This window comes from Canis lupus, chromosome 3, assembly GCF_011100685.1.
Source record: "Canis lupus familiaris isolate Mischka breed German Shepherd chromosome 3, alternate assembly UU_Cfam_GSD_1.0, whole genome shotgun sequence".
Taxonomy (NCBI): domain Eukaryota; kingdom Metazoa; phylum Chordata; class Mammalia; order Carnivora; family Canidae; genus Canis; species Canis lupus.
The window spans coordinates 62,529,622-62,552,341 of NC_049224.1; the positions used below are offsets into that span (position 1 = coordinate 62,529,622).

The 22,720-nt window shown below is 41.7% G+C and overlaps 1 protein-coding gene across 6 annotated transcripts in view; it reads left to right on the forward strand.

Annotated features, from left to right (window-relative positions):
* The window catches only part of POLN (DNA polymerase nu), a 156,234-nt gene that overhangs the window by 51,536 nt on the left and 81,978 nt on the right, over positions 1-22,720 (forward strand). For 4 of the 6 annotated variants that reach the window (XM_038533251.1, XM_038533255.1, XM_038533253.1 and 1 more), the window contains exons 12-16: positions 6,616-6,699; positions 7,071-7,166; positions 13,840-13,896; positions 14,853-14,906; positions 15,536-15,601. The exons of 1 other annotated variant lie outside the window; for it this stretch is intronic. In XM_038533251.1, the coding sequence (XP_038389179.1) occupies positions 6,616-6,699; positions 7,071-7,166; positions 13,840-13,896; positions 14,853-14,906; positions 15,536-15,601 (357 nt within the window). The remainder of the gene's footprint in view (positions 1-6,615; positions 6,700-7,070; positions 7,167-13,839; positions 13,897-14,852; positions 14,907-15,535; positions 15,602-22,720) is intronic. One more of the 6 variants, XM_038533254.1, reaches the window with a different exon arrangement.

Genomic DNA, 22,720 nt, shown 5'->3' on the forward strand with positions numbered 1-22,720 from the left:
AACATCCTAACATTATAGCACTCTAATTTGAGTTTATAACAGCTTAACTTGAATAACACACAAAAACACTGTTCCTTTACAGCTCTGTCCCCACCCTTTTCAGTTGTTGTTGCCACAAAATTATATCTTTATACATGTGTGCCCCAAACATAAGCTGAAAAAATTTTAAAGTGCATTAGTCTCTTAAATTATATAGGAAACAAGATTTGGAGTTACAAACTGAAGTTACAGTAATATTAGCTTTTATACTCATAATTTTTGAAGGATGGAGAAAACAAAAAGTACAGTGGCAAATTGTTACTATATTGCTAACTTATATAACTGTCTATATATTCACCTTTCTTGAGCTCCTTATTTCTCCATATCGCTTTGAGTTACTACCTAGTGTCCTTTCATTTCACTCTGGAGAAACTTGAGCATTTCTTCCAGGGCAGGTTAGTGATCACATCTCCCTCAGTTTTTCTTTACCTGAGAATGTCTCAATCTCTCCCTTGCCCTTGAAGGACAGTTTTGCCAGATGCAGGATGCTTGGTTGACAGTTTTTTCCTTTTAGCACTTTGAAAATATTGGCCCACATTTTTCTGGCCTCTGAAGTTTCTAATGAGATATCTGCTTACTGACCCTACTGAGGATCCCTTATATATGATGACACTTCTCTCTTGCTAATTTCAAGATTATCTGTTCATCTTTGTCTTTTGAAACTTTGATTATAATGTGCCTTTGGTGTTGATCTCTTTTACTTTCTCTTACTTTTTTTTTTTTTTTAATTTTTTTATTTATTCATGATAGGCACACAGTGAGAGAGAGAGAGGCAGAGACACAGGCAGAGGGAGAAGCAGGCTCCATGCACCGGGAGCCTGACGTGGGATTTGATCCCGGATCTCCAGGATCGCGCCCTGGGCCAAAGGCAGGCGCCAAACCGCTGCGCCACCCAGGGATCCCTACTTCCTCTTACTTGAAGTTCATGGAGCTTCTTGGATGTTTATATTCATGTATTTCATCAAATTTGAGAAGTTTTCAGCCATTATTTCTTCAAATATTTTTGCTGCCCCTTGCTCTCTCTCCCTATGGGACACCCACAATACATATGCTCGTCTGTTTGGTGGTGTCCCACAGGTCCTTTAGGCTCTATTCACTTTAATTTGTTTTCCATCTGTTCCTCAGCCTCTGTAAGGCCCATTGTCCTATCTTCAGATTCACTGATTCTTTCTTCTGCCTGCTCAAATCTGCAATTAAATCCCCCTCATTTGCTCACACATTGTTTTCTTGACTTTTATCACATCCTCCTTCAGTTCTTGGAGCATCTTTAAAATAGTTGTTTTAACATCTTTGTCTAAATATCAGAAAGGGAAACAGAACATAAAGACTCCTAACTCTGGGAAACAAACTAGGGGTGGTGGAAGGGGAGGAGGGCGGGGGGTGGGGGTGAATGGGTGACGGGCACTGAGGGGGGCACTTGACGGCATGAGCACTGGGTGTTATTCTGTATGTTGGTAAATTGAACACCAATAAAAAATAAATTTATTATAAAAAAAAATCTTTGTCTGGTAGATCTGCCATTAGGTCTTTTCCAGGAACAATTTCTGTTGATGGGTTTTTTTCCCCCTCTGAATGGGATGCTTTTCTTCATATGCCTTGAAATTTTTCATTGAACACTGAACATTTGAATCTGATAATGTGGTAGCTCTGGAAATCATATTCTCCCCCTATCACAGGGTTTGCTGTTTTGTGAGTTGTTTTGTTTTGCTTTTTGGTTGCTATAGGCTATCTGCTATGTGGTGCCAAAGATTAGCCTGAGGGGTAAGCTTCAGATCTTCTCATGTTTTTTTCCAAGATTTTTTTTGGACATACACAGTCTGTTTCTAATATTTCCTACATAAGCAATAGTTGTCTAACAACCTTGTCTTTAATTTCTGGCTCCCCAAAAGAGGAAAAGTGAAAAATGAAGGGGGATATATAAGGGTGCTGGCCCTTTAAATCCCTGGAAGTTGTTCAGCTGGCAGGAGAGGGTCTTACAACAATGTGGGGAGGGGCGACAACAATGGCTGCCTGCCTATTTGTCTGCACCTATGTTATTAGAATCAATAATCAGAGCCCAGATCCCTCCTATTTGGAGGACAGAGTCTTTTTGCCCACCCTGGCTCCTGCATACTATTCTAGAAACAAGTGGATGATTGCCTGCCGTGTGGCTGGGAGTGGAAGATGGGGATGGGTGGCTGCTATTGTGCTAAGAGCTGAAACTGTTCAAAAATAGTTTGCAATTTACCTTACAAGCCTGAAAGGCCCAAACCTTCAATAGACTCCTAAGTCCAAAATTATTGTTGCATCAGTGTCTGCCCCTGCAAATCAGTGTCTGCCCCTGCAACTGTCATCCAGGTCAAGAGGCAGTTTCTCATTTACAGGTGCTTCCTACTCTGCATCTTCCCAGAATCTCCTTGGTGTAAATTGCCAGCGTACAGCTTGATGTATTTTTACACATGTACACAAACACATGACTCCACCCAGAACAGATCTAGATATTTCCAGAACCCAGAAGGCTCCTCCTTCCTGCCTCTCCTATTCTATTACGCCCAGGGAGAGCCATTAATCTGACTCTGTTCAGTGATTCCGAACTTCATGTAAATGGAACCATGCAGTGTGGGTTCTTTGGTTCTGTTTGTTTTTTTTTTTTTTTTTTTTTTTTTTTTGCTATGGGATTCACTTTTTTGTTAATTTAGCAGATGTGGGTTCCAATAAAACTTGTAGTATCACACCCATTTAAGAACATGTCTTAGCTTTTTTATATCCTTTCCCATTGGTAGGCACTATGATCACAGTGGCTGTGAATATTCATATGTATTAACTGTGCTCCTGTCTCTTGGTTTTACATCTAGAAGTGGAATTGCTGGATAACCGGGTATGTGTAGGTGGTAGAAGGTACTTCCAAAGACCTCTTGAAATTGGTCATGACCTTTGCTACATCCTCACCAGCACATACTGCCTGCCAGTATTTCTCACTTTAGCTATTCTCCTGGGTCTGTCATTGTATATCTTTGTGGATTTAGTTTGCATTTCCCTGAGGATTAGTCATATTAAGGACCTTTCCATATGCTTGATGGTATTTTGGATGTACTCTTTTGTGATCCAATTTTGCAAAGACCACCCATTTTAAAATTTATGTTAACTGACTTTTTCATATTGATTTGTTCTTTATATATTCTGTATGTGAGTCCTTTGTAATAAATTCCTTATCTGAATCTTTTGTAATATATTGAAAATTCTTTCTCCCAGTCCATAGTTTGGCAAATAATATAGTCTATGGGCCAAATCCATCCTATGGCCTATTTTATAAGTCCTACAAGTTAAGAGCAGTTGTTATAATTTTCAAAAGACAAACACATAAACAAAGATAAAGAAGAATATGTGACAGAGGCCATATGTGGCTCATAGAACCTAAAATACATTCTAGCCAAGTCTGTGTCTACGGCTTGTCTTTACAATATCTTAATATTGTGATATTTTGGGTAACAGAATTTCTTTATTTTAATGAAGTCCAGTGAACCATTTTTTTAAATGTTTAAGGATTTTTTTAAATGTTCCCTTTCCTCAGCTCTTTTTTTTTATTAAAGATTTTTATTTATTTATTCATGATAGTCACAGAGAGAGAGAGAGAGAGGCAGAGACACAGGCAGAGGGAGAAGCAGGCTCCATGCACCGGGAGCCCGATGTGGGATTCGATCCCGGGTCTCCAGGATCGCGCCCTGGGCCAAAGGCAGGTGCCAAACCGCTGCGCCACCCAGGGATCCCATGTTTAAGGATTTTTATGTGCTAATACCTTTTGTCTGCCTTCTGGTCAAGATATTCTTCTATGTTTTCTTCTATAAGCTGTATTATTTTAAGTCTACCTTCCATTTCATGTTAATTTTTCCATATGGTATTAGGTATGGTTAAGATTTTTTCCCAGGTTGATTGCTATTTATTTCAGTATCATTTATTAAAAGTACCATCGTTTCCCTGCTGAATTACAGTAACATATGCGTAGCAAGTCAGACTGCTGCTGTCAGAAGTTCAGAGAAAAACAAGTAAAACCAGTGGAGCACTGAAGTAGTAATTAGCAAAAGTTTATTGTGCACACACCAAAATGACAGTTTACAAACCAGGATACTCAAATCAAGACATGGAACAAAGCTCGAAGGTATATTGTCATAATGCAGCTTGTGTGGTGTGGAGGCAGGATCTGGTTATTCTTCACAGCAATGGACTACAACATTAGAATGGGGGGGCACAATTTGAGATTCACTTATGATTTTCAGAGGTACAAGCAAGAAGTGACCCAGGTCAAGTTAGCCTTGCTTATCTTGCCAAATAGACTAGATGAAGCTTTGCTTGTAGGACTACATTGGTTTCATCTGCTCTGGGAATTTTCAAGGCTGGTCTCCATGTGTGTTTGATTTTAACACCATGCAATGTGGATCTTTTTCTGGACTCTGTTCTGTTTCATGTTTTGTTTTGTTTTGTTTTTGTCTATCCTGTGCTTATCCCCTGCCTTAGTTATGATAGCTTTTTAATACGTCTTGATGCCCTGTGGTATGTCTTCCATCTTTGTGTTGTTTCTTCTATATGGTATTGTCTGTTCTTAGGCTCTTTGCACTGCCATAAAAATTCTTTGATCTACTTTTTTTAAAACCCTGCTGGTATTTTGATTGTGTTTTTACGTATATGACAAAGGACTCATATGCAGACTATAACAGAGAAATCCTATCAATAAGAAAACACCAGTTAACATATTTTTTTAAAAATGTTATTTATTTATTCATGAGAATACACAGAGAGGAGAGAGAGAGAGGGGCAGAGACACAGGCAGAGGGAGAAGCAGATTCCATGCAGGGAGCCCGACACAGGACTCGATCCCAGGTCTCCAGGATCACGCCCTGGGCTGTAGGCGGCGCTAAACTGCTGAGCCACCGGGGCTGCCCTGGTTAACATAATTTTTAAATGGGCTACAATTTGAAATGAATCTAATGAAAGATGTACACACCCCTACTCATGGGGCCACACCCCTAGCACCAGCACCTAGCTGAGTCCTACCCAAGTTGCTGATCCACAGAAGTGGGGACAAAGCAGCATTTGCTTTGGACTGGTTTGTTGCATGACAGCAGGTAACTGATATACACTGGCCCAGCTTCCTCTCAGTCCCTGCTTTGTGGCATGATGTCGTGGTATGATGGGGCATCCAGCCTGGCTGCAGGGCCCAGAGCCCAGCTGGGCTTAGGCCTCAGTTCTGCCTGCTGCTTTGTAGTTTGTATCTTTTCCTCCTCTGAAGAGCTGTTTCTGTCTTATTGTGTTTCTTTTAAGAAATTGTCTTTTTTGGGGGGACGCCTGGGTGGCTCAGTGGTTCAGCATCTGCCTTTGGCTCAGGGCGTGATCCTGGAGTCCCAGGATTGAGTCCTACATTAGGCTCCCTGCATGGAACCTGCCTCTCCTTCTGCCTGTGTTTCTGCTTCTCTCTCTGTGTCTCTCATGAATAAATAAAATCTTTAGAAAAAAAAGAAATTGTCTTTTTGTTTTGCTCTTTTTGTATTTATCCATTTCTTCTTATGCCTAAACACAGGGAGTACATTAATGTGCAAGTTTACTGTACCGTTTCAACTGGAAGCTCCAAAAGTTTGTCACCAGAGTTTCTGTTCCTGAGGTATGGCTTACGCCTGAAGGGGTCCATTGTCTGTCCTTTGATGCTCTGTTCCTTGGCTTTCTTTTTCTCATTTATTTCTTTGACTGTGGAGTTTGGGCATACTTTAACTGATACTTTGCCTAGATACTCTTTACTTGTATCATACTTGTCCTGCTCCTAACTTCTCTGGACCCTCTTTGTTACGTCTTTCAGAATTTCAGCCTCAAGGCCATTCTTGTCTGATGAAGAATAGAATGCAGGTGATTTTTCAGCAGGGTTGCTTGGTTTGTCTCTGCTCTCTGTTTTCTTTTATAATTACTTTTTAAAAGTCCTGGCTGCCTTCTCCTTTTCTTCTGACGGAAGTGGCAAAGGGGTGAGGGATTGGTAAATTCGGCATGGTTTTCTCCTCTTTTCTGCTCCATTCTGTGTCAGACATTTCATGGGACATGGTTAGATTCTTTTTACTTGGACCACCCAGACCTTTCACCCTTGAAGCCAGGCTGTATCCCATGAGGTTGGGTGTGGTTGTTCAGAGCATTGTCCCTGGTGTCCCCTGTGGCTGCTCTCTCTGCTGGGTGGGAGGGAACTATGGGGTCATCACTATGGTTACCATGAAGTTTGGTCCTGCCTCTTTTACCTTGGGATACTTTGGATGTTTTGAAGTTTATGATATGATTCTAGGTCCCTTTTCTAGTAGTAATATTCCTGGAGAATTCATTCTTTCCTTTATTTCGGTGTGTTATTTCCTATTTTGCTTCTTTCACTTTGCTTCCTGAGGTTTGGGAGAGAATGATTCTATGAGCCTGAGTTTTCCATTGAGTCAAAATATGTACTTTTAATTTCCATTTTGATAAATTGTAGGCTGTTAATCCTTATAAGAGCTTTTCTTGGGAATTGTTTGATGAGCAAATTAAATAATCTTACATTGTGAAATCCTTTAGTGAGATTTCGTGTCACACTCACAGTCTCGTCTCAAGGAATTGGAGCAAGAAGCTCATTTTGTTGCAGGAGAGCAGTTTCTTATAACAAGTAATAATCAGCTTCAAGAGGTAAGGCTAAATTTTGTTTTGTTTTGTTTTATAAAATATACTTCTTAGGAATTAAAGAGAGATCTATTCTGAATTTATAAATAGTATTTTATGTTGATTTTCTGGAAAGTATGTAAGTTGTCTGTTTCTCACAATGAGATCTATCCCTTCAAAGCCTGAGCACTGGGTGTTATTCTGTATGTTGGTAAATTGAACACCAATAAAAAAATAAATTTATTTAAAAAAAAGAATAATCCAAGAAAAATATGAGATCAGAATCTGAGTGCTTGTAGCATTTAATTGGGTGGGCTGCTATGGCTGGGGTAGTGGTGTGGTGTTCAAGGTTTCTCTCAAATCTGAGATCCGCCCAAGTGACACTGCTTTTGTTGAAGATCCTCTTCGGCAAGCTAAAGCTGCACCTGATGAGTCCCATGGAGACTCTTCCCAGAACGGGGCTGCAGAGACTCCCGTCCACATCAGAAGCTGTGGTAAGTTCAAAAATTGTCCCTTTCTTTTTGAGACAGTAGCATGTCTACACCACATGTGAGTCACCTGCAGACCTGCCTGTGCCCCCTGCAGTGGGCTGTGTGGCAGTGACTCCTACAAGGTGCTCCTGGCAAGGCTACTCTCCTGGTATGAACCACAGAGAAAGATGCAGGCAGTAGTTTTCCAGAAGCAATCCATTGACTTCATTTTCTGCCAAGGACAATGAGGTGGAATTTTGTTCTGAAAACAAATTGTTGGCAATCCAGTCACAGCCTCTTTATTTCACAACTCTGTTAGAAACTAGAAATGGGGAAGGTCATCAGTCTTCTCCTTTCCTAGATTTATTTTAGAAAGTTTAAGCTACCTTTCCCCTAAGAGGAGCTTGTGTTTTAAAGGACAGGGAGGAGTGAGAGTCTGCTCTATCAGAATGGCAGAGTATAGGGACGCCTGGGTGGCTCAGTGGGTTGAATGTCTGCCTCTTGATTTTGGCCCCAGGGTTGTAGCCTCAGGGTCATGGGATTGAGTTCTGAGTCACACTCTGTGCTCGAGGCAGGGGAAGTCTACTTGGGATTCTTTGCCTCTCCCTCTTCTGTTTGCTGTCTAAAATAAACGAATAAATCTTTAAAACATACATATTTAAAAACAGAATGACAGAGTATAAATAGATGTTCAGAATCCATAAGATTCATGAAAGCATGCAGAGTGGGGATCAGTAAGTAAGTGGATTTGGGGGCCCCAGCATGGGTTCTCGGGGTTGTGTCCAGCACTGGACTTAGCAGCAGCTTCCCTCCCTCCCTGCACACGTGGCCAACAGCACCACATGCTCTGCTCATCTTGGCCTTGCCAGAGTCCCCTGCCTTCTGACTACCCTCATGTGCAGCCCTCAGTGGGCTCAGGTGGTAGTTCTTGAGTGAATCAGGGACACATATAGAGTGATGTGTCAGGAAACGGGTTTGAATCCACCCCTTCTCCACCTCAGTGGACGTCCGTCATCCTCCTGAGTCCTTGGGAACCCACAGTGAGTGGAGTTAGGGCAGTGGAGTCAGCTAGCACAACTCCCTGCACAGCTTGAGCATGTACTTGACTATTCTGTGCCTGAGTTTCCTGATCTATAAAAGAAGGATAATAACAGTCCTTTCCCTATAGCAATCTTGTAAGTATTTAACAAGTGTATATGTGTGCCTGTGTGTAAAACACTGTTTGGGACCATGCCTGACATATGAGCTCTCAAAAACCAACAAGTACTTGCTATGATTATTAGCTAGCTACTTCCTCCAGAAACCTACAAGCTGTGTTGGATTTTCTTCCAGCCTTACCCTGCAGCCAGCCTTACAGTCTCTACCTGCAAATATAGGTCTTGAGTGTGCCTGTTCCCTCCCTCCTCACTGTCACCAGCTCAGTCACCTCCCACTCACAGTCCTGCAAAGCCCCCTAAGCAGTGTCCCAGCTGCTCTTACTTTGCTGGTTATGCATCACATCCAGGCAGAGTGATCTTTTACACCATTAGAAACATCATGTCATTCACCTGACATACGTTCCAGGGGCTTCCTGTGACACTTAGATTAGTGTGTCCCCAGGTCCCAGGTCTGGCCCTGTCCCTTCTCCAGCTCCCCTCACACCCAGTGTCCCATGAGCACACTTGCTCTTCACAGGTTCTGCACGAGCTCTTTCCTGGTCTGGACACTCTTCTGGAGTTTGCGCAGTGGCTTCTGATTGTTGGCTTAAGTATTGCTTTCAGACAGACCTCCCCTGGCCACAGAGACAACAGTAATGCCTCCAGGCATTTGTTTCCTGCACCTAAAGTTACCTTAGTTACTGGCTTGCTTATTGCTCTAGGATGTAAACTGTGCAGATCAAAGCTTTCGTTTGACTTGTTCAGTACAACTTCAGAGCCAAACAGCCAGAACCAGCACCTAGTGGGGCTGAGCCAGATGTCTCTCTGATCACTGAGATCTGGGGCAGCAGGGAGCAGGAGCCATCCTCCCAGAGAAACCGGCATGGATTTGACACCTGCATGGAAGAGAGGGCCACCATGCCCGATAGCCGGAGCAGCAGTGGAACCTGGCAAAGCCACATATTCCCCTCAGGTGGCCCTGAGCAGAGGGTCTCTGGCCAACTTATTCTCTGTCCTGGCACCAGCTGGCAGTGTTGCCCTTCCCTCTGCTGCTCCTTAGCTCTTCCAGACAACCAGCAACTACAAAAGGAAACCTAACTCTTTTGGTGTCAATGTGCTTTCGTATAGACAGAATTATCACAACAGCCTTCATTATTTTTCACAGAGATATGATTGATGTAAATCATATTAACCTCTCCTTTTAACTGATCAAATTATACTATTTTGTGCATTTAAAAAAGATGAACTTTTACTAGGGAACACATGTACATGGATCTAAATTCAAAATTAAGACTGCTGTCTTTCCTTAACCCTTCCTGTTCCATGGGGGAGGGATGTGGACTTCAGTAAAATGGAAAGCCAGGGACAGTTCAAGTGAGGGCGCAACTATGATCTTAGATATGGTTTTATCAGGCTTTTATTTTGATTAGATTTTAAATTTTATTTCACAACAATATTGAGTGGAAAGTACAAAGAAGTATCATATCCTGCCTTCCTCCCACCTATGACACCCTCTCTCACGCTGTCTCCCTTACTATCAGGATCCCCACCAGTGGGACCAGTGGGACCATTGGTTACACTTGATGAACCTCCACTGACATGTCATCATCACCCAAAGTCCATAGTTCACCTCAGGAGTCAATGCTTCTATTGCATTCTCTAGGTTTAGATAAATATGTAAGGACAGGTGCCCACCCTATGGTATCACACAGAGTAGTTCACAGCCATAAACACTCTCATGCTCCACCCACACGCCGTCTCCACCCTCCCCTGCCCCGATATTTTCACTGTCCCCATAGCTTCACCTTTTCCAGAATGTCCTGTAGGTGGAATCCTACAAGCATGCAGCCTTTTCAGATTGGCTTCTTTCCCCTTCGTAACGTGCATTTAAATTTCCTCCATGTCTTTTTCTGACTTGATAGCTTGTTTCTTTTTTTTTTTTTTAAGATTTTATTTATTTATTCATGAGAGACACAGAGAGAGGCAGAGACATAGGCAGAGGGAAAAGCATGCTTCCTGTGGGCAGCCCAATGCAAGACTCGATCCCAAGACCCCAGGATCACGACCTGAGCCAGAGGCAGACGCTGAACCACTGAGCCACTCAGATGCCCCATATATATTGTTTCTTTTTAATGATGAATAATAGTCCATTGTCTGAATGGACCACAGTTTATTACTCATTCACCTTCTGAAGGACATCTTGGTTGCTTCTAAGTTTTGGCAGTGAGGAAGAAAGCTGCTATAAACATCTGTGTGTAGGTTTTGTGTGGACATAAGTTTTCAGCTCCTCTGCTTGAATACCACGGAGCATGATTGCTGGATCGTATGGTGAGAGTATATTGAGTTTTGCAAGGAATTGACAAACTATCCCCAAAGTGGCTGTACCATTCTGCATTCCTGCCATCCGTGAGCAGGAGCTCCTGTGGCTCTGCATCCTTGCCATTGCATGGTGTGGTCAGTGGATCCTGCCCATCCTAACAGATATTTACTATGTCCTAAAAAGTCCACTCATATAGCTGGTTGAAGAAAGGAGGAATCTCATTAATAGGCTATCACTGTGGGGTGGGGACTGAAGGTTCAGCAGTCCAAGTGACAGTTGTGACAGTGAAGCAACAGACAACAGACAAATTTTCAGAGCAGAAAGAAACTCTGTGCATGTGAGTTCATGTGAGTCCACAGAGGACTGTGGGGGTAGCTCTTGGTTTTCTCAGTTGTGCAACTGAGCAGATAGAAAAGGCCACCAGTCAGGAAAAACAGAGAGGAGCAGTTTGCAGGGAGAGTGAATGAATGAATGTGTGACACATTCATTCTCAGACATATTACGACAGAGATGTCACAGGAGCTGTCTGGACAGTGAGAGGTCTTGTGCTGGAGATGCATACTTGAAAGTAGTCAGATTTTAGTAAAGTTGCCCTGGGATGGTGGTCCCTTATCCTGACCGGAGCTTTGGAAAAACACCCATGCCCAGGGTGGCAACTGATCTACAGAATCGTGTCTGTGGGCTAGACTGCCCAGGCCCAGGCATGTCTTTGAAGCTCCCGGCTGTTTCTCATAAGCCAGTTAGCATTGATAACCACAGAACGGAACGCTGAGAAACTGACACTTAGAGGTCAGGAAAGAGGAGGTGCCAACAAGAGGCTACGGAGTGGCCACGGAGAGAAGGGAGCTGAGAAGAATGCATGGTCAGGAGCCAGCATGGAGTGTGTGATAAAGCTTGCAGGGCGGTAGGCGGTTGCGGCACTGCCTCTGATCATGAACCAATGCTGGTAAGGCTTTGTCCAAAATTTCATGAGATCAAATACTTAAATCTTTTCAAGTGTTCTTGGATGGCTCAAGTAGAGAGATACAAGGAGCCTGTGGTTAGAAAGTTACTTTGTGAGTAAGGTATCAGGATAAGGAGAGTTAACCGATCTTAAGCAGTTTTCTTGGCTAAGTGTTTTCATGTACTCTCAACCCTCTGGGGATAGCTTTTCTAAGGAAACGGCAATTCTGGGTTGCACTGAGGTAGGATGCCTCCCCCTTAGCAGTGCCTACTCCCACGACACCGTGTCGGCTCTCTGGTTTATGATTCTGTGGCTAGCCACAACCCTAGGGTCCTCAGTCTTTATTCAAACAGACAGAGACACAATTCCATGCCTTACAGTGTTACGTAAGAGTTATAGCATCAGTTACTCAAAGTGATTTATATAGATTCAAAACAATCTTAATTAAAACCCTAGCAGCAGTTTTTTGTAGAAGCTGACAAGCTGATTACCAAATTGACACAGAAGTGTAAAAATTTAAGAGCCAGTGTGATCTTGGGAAACACTACTGGAGGACTTAGTCTGTTGGACATCAAGACTAATCCTAAATCAATAGGGATTGCTAGGAACTAAGTGGACAGTGTAGTGTCAATTCAAGTGTAAACAAATAGACCAGTGGACACAGGATGAGGAGTCCACATGCGAGTATGAAAGGCATGATCTCTGAGACGGCGGCTCTATAAAGCAGTGAGTAAAGAGGGCTTCCTCCATAAATGACCCCTTATTTCATGCCATACGCAAAAATAGACTCCAGGCAAATTTTACATCTAAATGTAAAAAGCAAAACAACGAAGATTATAGAAAATACCATAAGGATAAATCCTCAAGATCCTGAGGTGGGTAAATGTTCCTGAACAGGACACAAAATACATCACACTTATAGGAAAAGATTGATAAATTGGATGATAGTAGAATTAAGAATCTCTGTTTTTGAAGAGATGCCATTAAACAAGTAAATAAGCGAGTCACAGAGGGCAAAGAGATTTCCAGTAAATATAACCAACTGAAAAAAAACCCTGTCAAGAATTACAAATTCCTATAAATCAAGGGGGAATAAAAGACACACAAACCAATTTTTTAGATGAGCAAAAGACATTAACAGGGGTTTAATGAGGGAAGATATCTATTGAGTCAATGAGTATGTGAACATTGTCCAACTGCATTAGTTGTTGGGGAAATACATATGAAACTATGATGCAATATCACCTCACATTTACCAGGATGGCTCTCATTAAGGCCTGGGACAATGTGTGTTAGCAAAGATGTGGAGCAACTGGAATGTTCACGTGGTGCTGATGGGGCACAAACTGGTGCCTTTACATGGGAGAACTGCCTGCTGTTGCCTCTGCTGCAGTTGGCCTTGTAATCCCACTCCTCTCTGTGTTTCTGCTCAACACAGCTGCAGACAGAAGTTAACCAAAATCCAGACTCCCAGTGTTCACAGCAGCACTATTCATCATAGCCCATAAACCACCCACTAGTATCCAGCAAGGATAAAATATAGTTGTCCTGCATTCACACAGTTGAAAACAGGACATGCTGCTTCATACAACACAGATGAGCCCTGAAACCATCATGTTAGGCAAAAGCCACACACAGAGTACCTGTGATAGGATAGGAAGTTTGATAGGAAGGAAGGTAGCTAGGGAAGGTGGCCTTAACAGTGGAGGTCAGGGTGGTGGTTACCTGCAGGGGAGGGCAGGGACCCACAGGGGACCTGTAATGCGCCGTGTGCATGGCTGTACTAAGCGTATTCACTGTGTTGGCAATCGAGCAAACCATGTTCTTATGATCTTATGTTGTCCCGTTATGTAATGTTTTGACCTTTTAAAATGAGTTTTAAAATCTATCATCCTATTCTGGTGTCACCCCCCAGACTTCATACTAGGATAACTGTGATTGAAATGTTGGGTGTTCCTAAAGTCTTGAGTTACACATTTGTAGCCATTTTCTTAGTTCATTCTCCTACGTGGTATTTTACATGCCCTGGATTTAGATTTCATGAATTTAAATCTCAGGAGGAATCTTGTTTCCAAGCTTGTGTGAAGTGTCTTTAGCTCCCATATGGACAGGAATGATTTTGCAAGGGATTTAGATTAAGACACTTGATAAGCTGAGTTTATTATGAATCTTCACTTTGGAAAATACGGTCAATACAGACCATTTATTATTAGGATTTTCTCCAACTGAAAGTAAGTCTTCAAAATGTCAAAATTAAATGAAGGAATTATATTGGTGACATTTATTCTCATTTTTCAGTTAAATGCTTTGCAGGACCTTCATCCATTACCCAAGATAATTCTGGAATATAGGCGGGTAAGTTCCCTTGTGTGTGAGTGAGTGAGTGGGTGAGGGAGGGGAGCCATATGGCACCGCCTCTGATAAGACCAATCCGTCATCACAAAAGTAGCCCTGGCAGTGTTCTGAAGGGAACAGCACCTGTTCAAGACAGCCTGGTACCAGTGCTGCTCTGGTGCAGCCCGCTCAGCTCCATTCCAGCCACAGTCAGCCCACTCAGCAGTGGGTCATAGGGTCCCACATGGATGAAGACAAGTGAAGACAGGAAGGGGATGTGTGTACTGTCATGGGGCAGCTTTGCTGTGGGCTCAATTCTACCACCATGGAGTTCAGAAGCCTCTTTCTCGGGCCTTGTCCTACTCCCCCGCCCTGGGCCTGGTGAGGTTACCCGCAGCCTCCTGAGCATGTTCGCTGACACACTCCCTTTTGTCACTAACATGGCCCCCTCATGTCGCTGTCAGGCCCCCTTCTTCCTCAGCTGCCCACGCTTCCTCTGTTCACGTGCCTGCCATGTATCCCCTGATGTTCGTGAACCACATCCATAACTTTGGCCACCACTTGTACCATCAGTCTGTCATTCCCTAACCTGTGTCCTGCTGCTCTCCTGAGGTGTGGCAGCTGACAGGACTTGGTCATGGCACCATTCCTTCTCCTTGAACGGATGAAATGATTGGAAGAGAACTAAAGGCACCCTAGGGCACAGGGGAGGATGGAGATTCAGGACCTTCCATTTATCTCTGCAATGTTTCTGTGAAAAGAATTATCCCACAAAAGGAGGTAGGGTGCTGTCTTTCTCTGTGGGCCATTGTTATTTAATTCTGGGTGCCACACCAGGCTGTTTCAGGGCCCCCTGGAGTAATTGGAGCTGACCCATGAGCTGCACATGCCCAACACTCTGTGAAACACTGCTTTGATGTGAGTTCCTGTTCCAATGCTTAAACAAGAAAATGATTACTTCTGTCCATGTGACCTAGGTTCACAAGACCAAGTCAGCCTTTGTGGATGGATTACTAGCTTTTGTGAGAAAGGTAACTGCACTTAAACGAGGTACTGTGCTTGGGGATGTGGTTTCCATGTGGCTTCAGATACACATACAATTTACTAGAGTTTTAGTTAATGATGAAATCAAATATTCTTGAGCCGTGAGACACAATTTTGTTATTTCTCAGGTCTCTGTATAGCTTGAGTTGCCATCATGCCTTCACACCTGGAGCTGCATTTTAGGAAGCTTGTGGGGCAGCCCAGGCACTCTTAAATCTGTCCCTCCCCTCTTCTTTTGCTCACTTCAGGGAGATGCTGTTCTAGTTCACACGTGAAGAGCCTGCAGTCAGGTGTGCTGTGACTGGCCCTGTCTGGGTAGCACAGCCCCCGTGGCATGTGATCCTCCTCTCCCTACACACAGTGGTTTGAAGGAACACAAAGACCTACATGTCCTGTTGCCATTTCTGCACGGTTAGGGGGAACCTCCTTGTTCGTCAGCAGGTTGCTGACACCCAGGGGCCTTTCAGGTTTCAGGGCGTAGGGCCAGCAGCTGGTGGACTTAAGCAGGAAAGCAGTGAGTGTTGAGTGCTATGTGCAGGGAGACTGAAGGGTCAGGATGTTCTTGACTTCATGTGGCATTGCCAGAGCTGAAACTGATTCTTTTTAACTGATAAAGGGCTCCATTTCCTCTATGTGGAATCAGACTGGAACTGTGACCGGAAGACTTTCAGCCAGGCATCCGGTAAGTCAGCTCTCCCTGTTAGACACCAAGTCTCTGAGTTGGTGTTTCCGTGCCTCTGAGTTGAATTTTTGCCTGTACGTGTGTTTGCCTGCACACTTTTCCATTTCTAAGAGGGGCCCCATTGCTGATAGATGTGTTTCACTCTGCTTCTCTGCTTGACTGATACTTACTTAGCACCTGCCATGTTCTGGGAATAAGACACATGCCCTCTACTGTCACAAAGCATGAGTTAGTGAGGGGTCCTTTCCATCCAGAGAGTCAAAAGTGCTGGGGATGAGGGCAAAAGCAACACCCTGTTCCCACTCCCCCTTCCTTGTCTGTAGATTTGTGCTGGACAGGAGGCTTCTGATGTCCAGAAATGTGTTGGACTGTCTGATGCTCCAATGACCTCCTCTTTTCCCTTGTTGTTGCTTCAGACTGTCTCTGATGAAAAAAACTATAAATACTCTTGAATTTATGATGCAGCTTTAATAACACTCAAAGCAATTAGCTTTTTAAATGGCGTTATAGGGCACTTAGGTGGCTCAGTCATTTAGGCATCTGCCTTTGGCTCAGGTCGTGATCCCAGGGTCCTGGGATCAAGTCCTGAGTCAAGTTCCCTGCTCCATGGGGAGTCTACTTCTCCCTCTCCCTCTGCTCCTCCCGCAACTTGTGCTCTCTTACTCTCTCTTTCAAATAAGTAAATCAAATATTTTTAAAAAATAAAAACTAAGTGGCTTCATATTTTTGAATTAAAGATGATTCACTACTAATTTTTCATTGCAGAACAGTACGTTAATACAGAAATGTAAAAAAGCAAAAACAAAAGAACCTAATAAAAATCACCTGTTATTCCACCATGCAGAATTAACTGTAGCTAACATTTTGGTGTCTATCTGTATTGACTTTTTGCTAAGTACACGTATTTATAAAATACTGTTTTTCTACCAAAATAAAACCACACTTTTATTTTATATTTTTCAATTTTATTTATGATGTCTTGATATCATACATTAATATTGACCTGAATCTATATTTAGATTTAAACATTTGAATTATTTTAAATATGCAAATTAAATATATTAATTGTTTAAATATGCACTATAAAATATAATTATACATATGAGTATACATTCATGATAAAGAAATTCAAATAGCATGGACATGTGTAAAAACAATTTGGTGTCCTTTTCCCTTAGTGACACGTCTGTCTACCCCATGGGTCCTGTCACCAGTGTGGACTGCATCCCACCAGCCTTTTTCTGGCCTTTACGTGTATGGGTACCCTGTGCATGTGGCAGGTGGTGGTATGGGGCTGGGCAGACTCATGCCCTGCAGGAGCTGCGGACTTGCTCAGGGCCCTACACATTCTAGACTTTGCACCCACCTTAGGGAGGTCTTTCTTTGGATGCCCTACTTTAGAGAGCTCTTCTGTGGTCTTTACGTGGCTCACCATGAGCAGTACTAACACTAGTTCCTCCTCTGAAAGGTGTCTGATGCACCTGTTCTCTTAGCTGCTGCTTCTCATCAAAGAGTGATTTAGAAGTTCTACTGGGAGAATGAACTTTTTATGAGGTCCTTGCTTTTGCCAATAGATGGTTGTAAGTTCAAATTTTCTGTTATATTTCCAGATTGATCTCTTGCTATGCTTTATTCTCTTCCAGGAATCTCCAGTGTTTCTGGTTTGTGGGTAGCACTCCTCCCAGATTTTTAGTGGCACTCTAGTTTTATTTATTTATTTTTTGTTATTTTAATTGAATTTTTGGAAAGAGAAGGTATAAACATAATGTGTGCATTTGGCCACCACATTCCATTGGAAGTCCACATCATCATTTTAACAGCCACTTTATACTCCATTTAATGGCTGTCCCTGGTGATAGTCATTAGATTGTCTTCAGTTGTGTTTATTTTATCCAGAGATGCCATAAACATACTTGTACATATATTTTTGGGTGCATTTTTCTAATGATTTCCATAGCATTCCTAGATACAGAATTCCTCAGTTAAGTATATGTGTATTTTCGGGCTTTACATTGGTAAATCATCCTCCAGAAAAAAAGTTCTCATCCATCAAACAACAGGTGAGACATTTGGTCTCCTACATCCTTGCCAATACAGGGAGTTTTCATTTTGGTTAAGGTTTCCTGACTTGAGTTTTTAGTTCCTAGTCCTTTGAAATATAAGTGATATTGATATGTTAGATCAAGTATTGATGTCTTATTCTTCCCTGAATTGTTTATCCACACCATTTGCCTGTGTCCCGTGTCCCTGGAGGATGTATATTTTCCTAGTGGTGTGGGAAATTTATAGAATAAAGATTTTCCCTTTGAAAAATGTTGAATTATTTTTTTCTATTTTCTTTTGCCCTTTAATTTTTAAAATATACGTTCTGTTTGCCACATTTAAAATGACTTTTTAGTGTACAAACAATGAATGGTAATTCTAAAGAATTCGAACAGATGAAAATATAAATAATAAAGTAAACGACACCTAAGTCTCTACAACCCCGCCAGCCACTGTTAACGTTTGGCAACTGTCTGCTTAGCTATCTCCTTGTGTACACAGACACACACATGTACATGGATGGGATTCCATCCTGTGTTGTGTTTGTCATAGACACTCCCTCACCACAGCCGGTCCCAGTACACTCTGTGCCTGTGGCAGGCTGTGTTAGCAACCTAACTTTTGCTCATCCATATTTCTCTCTAGACTTCTAATGGAATCTTGTACAGACTCATGTGTAGCTATACACGTACACACAGAAGCATGCAGTGACTTTGTCATTATTTATTTTGTAGAATAGAGTTTCATTTTTCTGCCTCTTGACTTTCTCCCAGCAATAGCTGGTAGAATCCCTGCAGGTCATCTGACAAAGTCCTGCTTCACTTTGGTTAGCACGCATTCTGCCATTGTGTTAGCCATTGCTCTGCTGGTGGACTTGCCCTCGAAGGATACAGCTGCAGCAAGCATCACACACATATGCCCTGGTTTATTGGTACTTATAGTTTTGTGGAATAGATTATCAGGTGTGAAATTACTAGGTCAGCTGATAGTATATTTTTACTCTTAATAGCTGTTACTAGATTGCCTTTAAGAATCTGTCAGCTCCTGACATTGTTATGAACAATGGTAGCAGTACTTTCTTCATTATCCATGGTGACTCTTCTCTGTGTCATCTGAGAAAGACATTGCTCAGCTCCAAGATTATTTAAAGATTTAGCACCTCTGTTTTCTTTTTTAAAAGATTTTTTTATTCATGAGAGACACACAGAGAGAGGCAGAGACATAGACAGAGGGAGGAGAAGCAGGCTCCATGCAGGGAGCCCGATGCGAGACTCAATCCCAGGACCCCGGGATCATGACCTGACCCGAAGGCAGACACTCAACTGCTGAGCCACCCAGGCGTCCCTAACACCTGTTCCCTTATGGAACTTTTATGCTTTTTTTCACATGTAAAATGGAATCCAGCTGTACATTATTTAACCAGATACTATGTAAGTTACATGCTGGTGGCACAAAAATGACTAGAGTCTGAATTATATTCTTTAGTTTAAAGTGCACAAAGTACACCAGTATTTTCCAAAAATCAGATTTGGGGCACCTGGCTGGCTTAGTCAGTGGAGCATGTGACTCTTGATCTTGGGGTCATGAGTTCGAGCCCCACATCGGGTATAAAAATTACTTAAAAATCAAATCTTGGGGCACGTGGATGGCTCAGTGGTTGAGCATTTGCCTTTCGCTCAGGTCATGATCTCCGGGTCCTGGGATCACATCTTGCATTAGGCCCCCCTTGGGGAGCCTGTTTCTCCCTCTACCTATGTCTCTGCCTCTCTCTGTATGTCTCTCATGAATAAATAAATAAAAATCTTTAAAAAATAAAATCATAGCTAATTTCGACATTTCCAGAAAGCTAATTTCTCACACACAAACCCTCCTACAAGTAAGTCATTGTTAGCAACTGACTGCTGAAGCACGTTACCACCCACTTTTGTGTTCTTTTTCATATTATTTCTGATAATAGCAAAATGTAAAATATTTTTGTCTTCGGTTGATCCCATGTTTTGACATTTTAATTAACTGTTAACAGGTTATGGTTTATTCAAGAACTGTTTGAGAATAGTTGATTTAATTGATTCAACTCTAGTCTCAGTAATATATATGATAAATATATTAGAGCATTTTAATAATAGTAGTTTTAAAGTCTTTGTCAGATAATCCCAACATCTGCATCATCTCGTCATTGATGTGTTTTCGTTGTCTTCCCACATGATTTGAGATTTTCCTGCTTCTTCATGTCCAGTAATTTGGGGTTGTATCCCAGATATTTTGAATATTGTATTATGAATCTCAGTCTTGTTTAAAAATCTCATTAAAATGTTGTGATTTTTTATTTAGTGGGTGTTTAACCTGGTTAGGTTCAGGTTGCAAGTTGTGACCTGTTCTCCATGAGCTGTGATTTCAGTGTATGTTCAGTTTTAAAGACCTTTGCAGTGCTATTCAGATATTCCCCAAAATGGCCACACAGTGATCAGTCGGGATTGAGCCATGGTTTATCTATTGATGCAGTTCTCAGAGTCTTTGGTATACTGTTTAAGATGATATCTGCACGTGTGCAGCTTGAGGCTGACCCCAGTGGTTTATAAATAATGCTGTGGTATCCTTTTCCCAACCTCCTCCTTTGCCATGGTCTTCCTAGTTGATTTCTAGTTCTATGGCACTGTCTTCTTTTTGGGTTCCTAGCCAGAAATTGGAAGCTTTTGTAATCTTATTCTGCCGTGCACCTCATGCTACTGGCCTCATGTCTAGGACCAAGAGTAGGAAATGCTGAATTCACTGCCTGTTGGGTAGGATCAATTGCTGGTCTGCTTCCCCAGTCTGCCTGCTGCTATTAGTTTACCACATTTTCAAATTGCTGCCGTATGCATCCTGTCCAAGCTTTACATCTGTGTTCAGTAGCATGTACTTCCAGTATCTTACCAGGAATAGAACTTCACAAAAAAAAAAAAAAAAAAAAAAAAAGGAATAGAACTTCATCCTTTAACAGCTTTGCTTAGGTATAATTGGCATACAACAAACTTCACATATTATGAACAATTTGATAAGTTTTGAATATGTATATGACCATGAAACCATCATCACAATCAAGACAATGAACATATCCGTGACTCCCAACAGTATCCTTGCGTGTCCTTTTATGATTTCTCCTCTCCCCCACACCACAACCTTCACCCATGTCCTCAGGCAACTACTGGCTTGCTTGTCTCTACAGATTACTTTGCATTTTCTGGAAATTTACATAAATGGAATAACCTGGTCTATATTCTTTTTTTTTTTTTTTTTTTTTTGGTCTGGTGGTTTCTTTCACTCAGCATTATTTTGAAATCCAGCCATGTTGTTCTGTATTTCAATAGGTCATTCCTTTTTATTGCTGAGTAGTATTTCATTGAATCTGTGTACCACAGTTTGTTTATAAATTCACCTATTGATCAATATTTGAGCTGTTTCCACTTTTAAGAGCTTATCTAGCTTGGGATATTACTATGCACAGTCATGTACAGCCTTGTATGGACATACAGTTTATTTTCTCTTGGAGAAGCGAAATGCCTAAGTCATATGGTAGATGTATGTTTCACTTTTTACGAAACTGCCAGGCAGTTTTCTAAAGTAGTTGCACCATTTGCCATTCCCACCAGCCATATAAGAGTTCTGTTTTCTTCACTTTACATCCTTCCTAGCACTCACTATGGTCAGTCTGTTTAATTCTAATAGACGTAGTAGTATGTCATTGTGTTTTTAATTGTCTTGCCCTAAAGACTCATAATGTTAATCATTTTCCCATGTGCTTATCTGGCATTAATTTTTTTTAGGTAAGCTTCACACCCAACGTGAAGCCCAATGTGAAGCTTGAACTCATGGCCCTAAGATCAAGTCCTGACCAAAATCAGGAGTTGGATGCTTAACCAACTGAGCCACCCAGGTGCCCCATGGCATTCGTTTCTCTTGTTCAAGAAGCATCAAATCAAATCTTCTGCATGTTTTTTAGGGATTGTTCATTTTCTTATGATTAAGTTTAAGGGTTCTTTATATATTCTAGATACAAGTCCATTCTCAGATATATGCGCTTTTTTTTCATCCTGTGGTTTGTCTTTTCATTCTTTGAACTGTCTTTGAAGAGCAGAAGTTTTAAATTTTAACAAACCCTGATTTTTCAATGTATTCTTATCTGGATCATGTCTTTGGTGTTGCATCTCAGAAATCTTTGCCTAAAGACCAAGATCACAAAGACTTTTATCCTGTTTTCTTCTAGAAGTTTTCATTTCTGGTTTTATATTTAGGTCTATGACTCATTTTGAATTGGCTTTGCATTTCTTATAGTGTAGGTCAACTGTTGATGAATTCTTTCAACTTTTGTAGGTCTGAACATGTCTTTATTTCAGTATTATTTTTGAAAGTTTTTGTATGTGTGTAAATTCTCAGTTGTTTCTTCTTCCAGTGCTTTGAAGATGTTCCTTTATTTTCTTCTCACATTGTTTCTGATGATAAATGTACTGTCCTCATTGTTGCTCTACACAAAATGTATCGTCTTGGGGCATCTGGGTGGCTCAGTGGTTGAGCATCTGCCTTCAGCCCAGGGCGTGATCCTGGAATCCCAGGATCAGGCTCCCTGCATGGAAGCTGCTTCTCTCTCTGTGTCTCTCTCATGAATAAATAAAATCTTTAAAATCAATCAATCTATCTATCTATCTTGTGGTTTTTACACTTTTTATCTTAATCACTAGTTTTGAGAATTTTTAAAAAGATTATTTATTTATTTATTGGAAAGAGAGAAAAAGAGCATGAGTGGGGAGTGAAGGGGGGCAAAGGGAGAGGGGAAGTGGGAGAGGGAGAGGGAAGCAGACTCTGCTTTGAGTAGGGATCCCAACTCAGGACTCAATCCTAGGATCATAAGATGATGACCTGAGCCAAAGCAGACACTTAACCAGTTGAGCCACCCAGGTGCCCCTAGTTTTGAGAAATTTGATTGTGGTGTACCTTGGTATAATTGTTTCATGTTTCTCTGGGGTTCATCAAGTTTCTTGAATCTGTGGATTTATATGTTTTTTAATCAAATTGGAATACTATTAGATTATTATAAAGTAC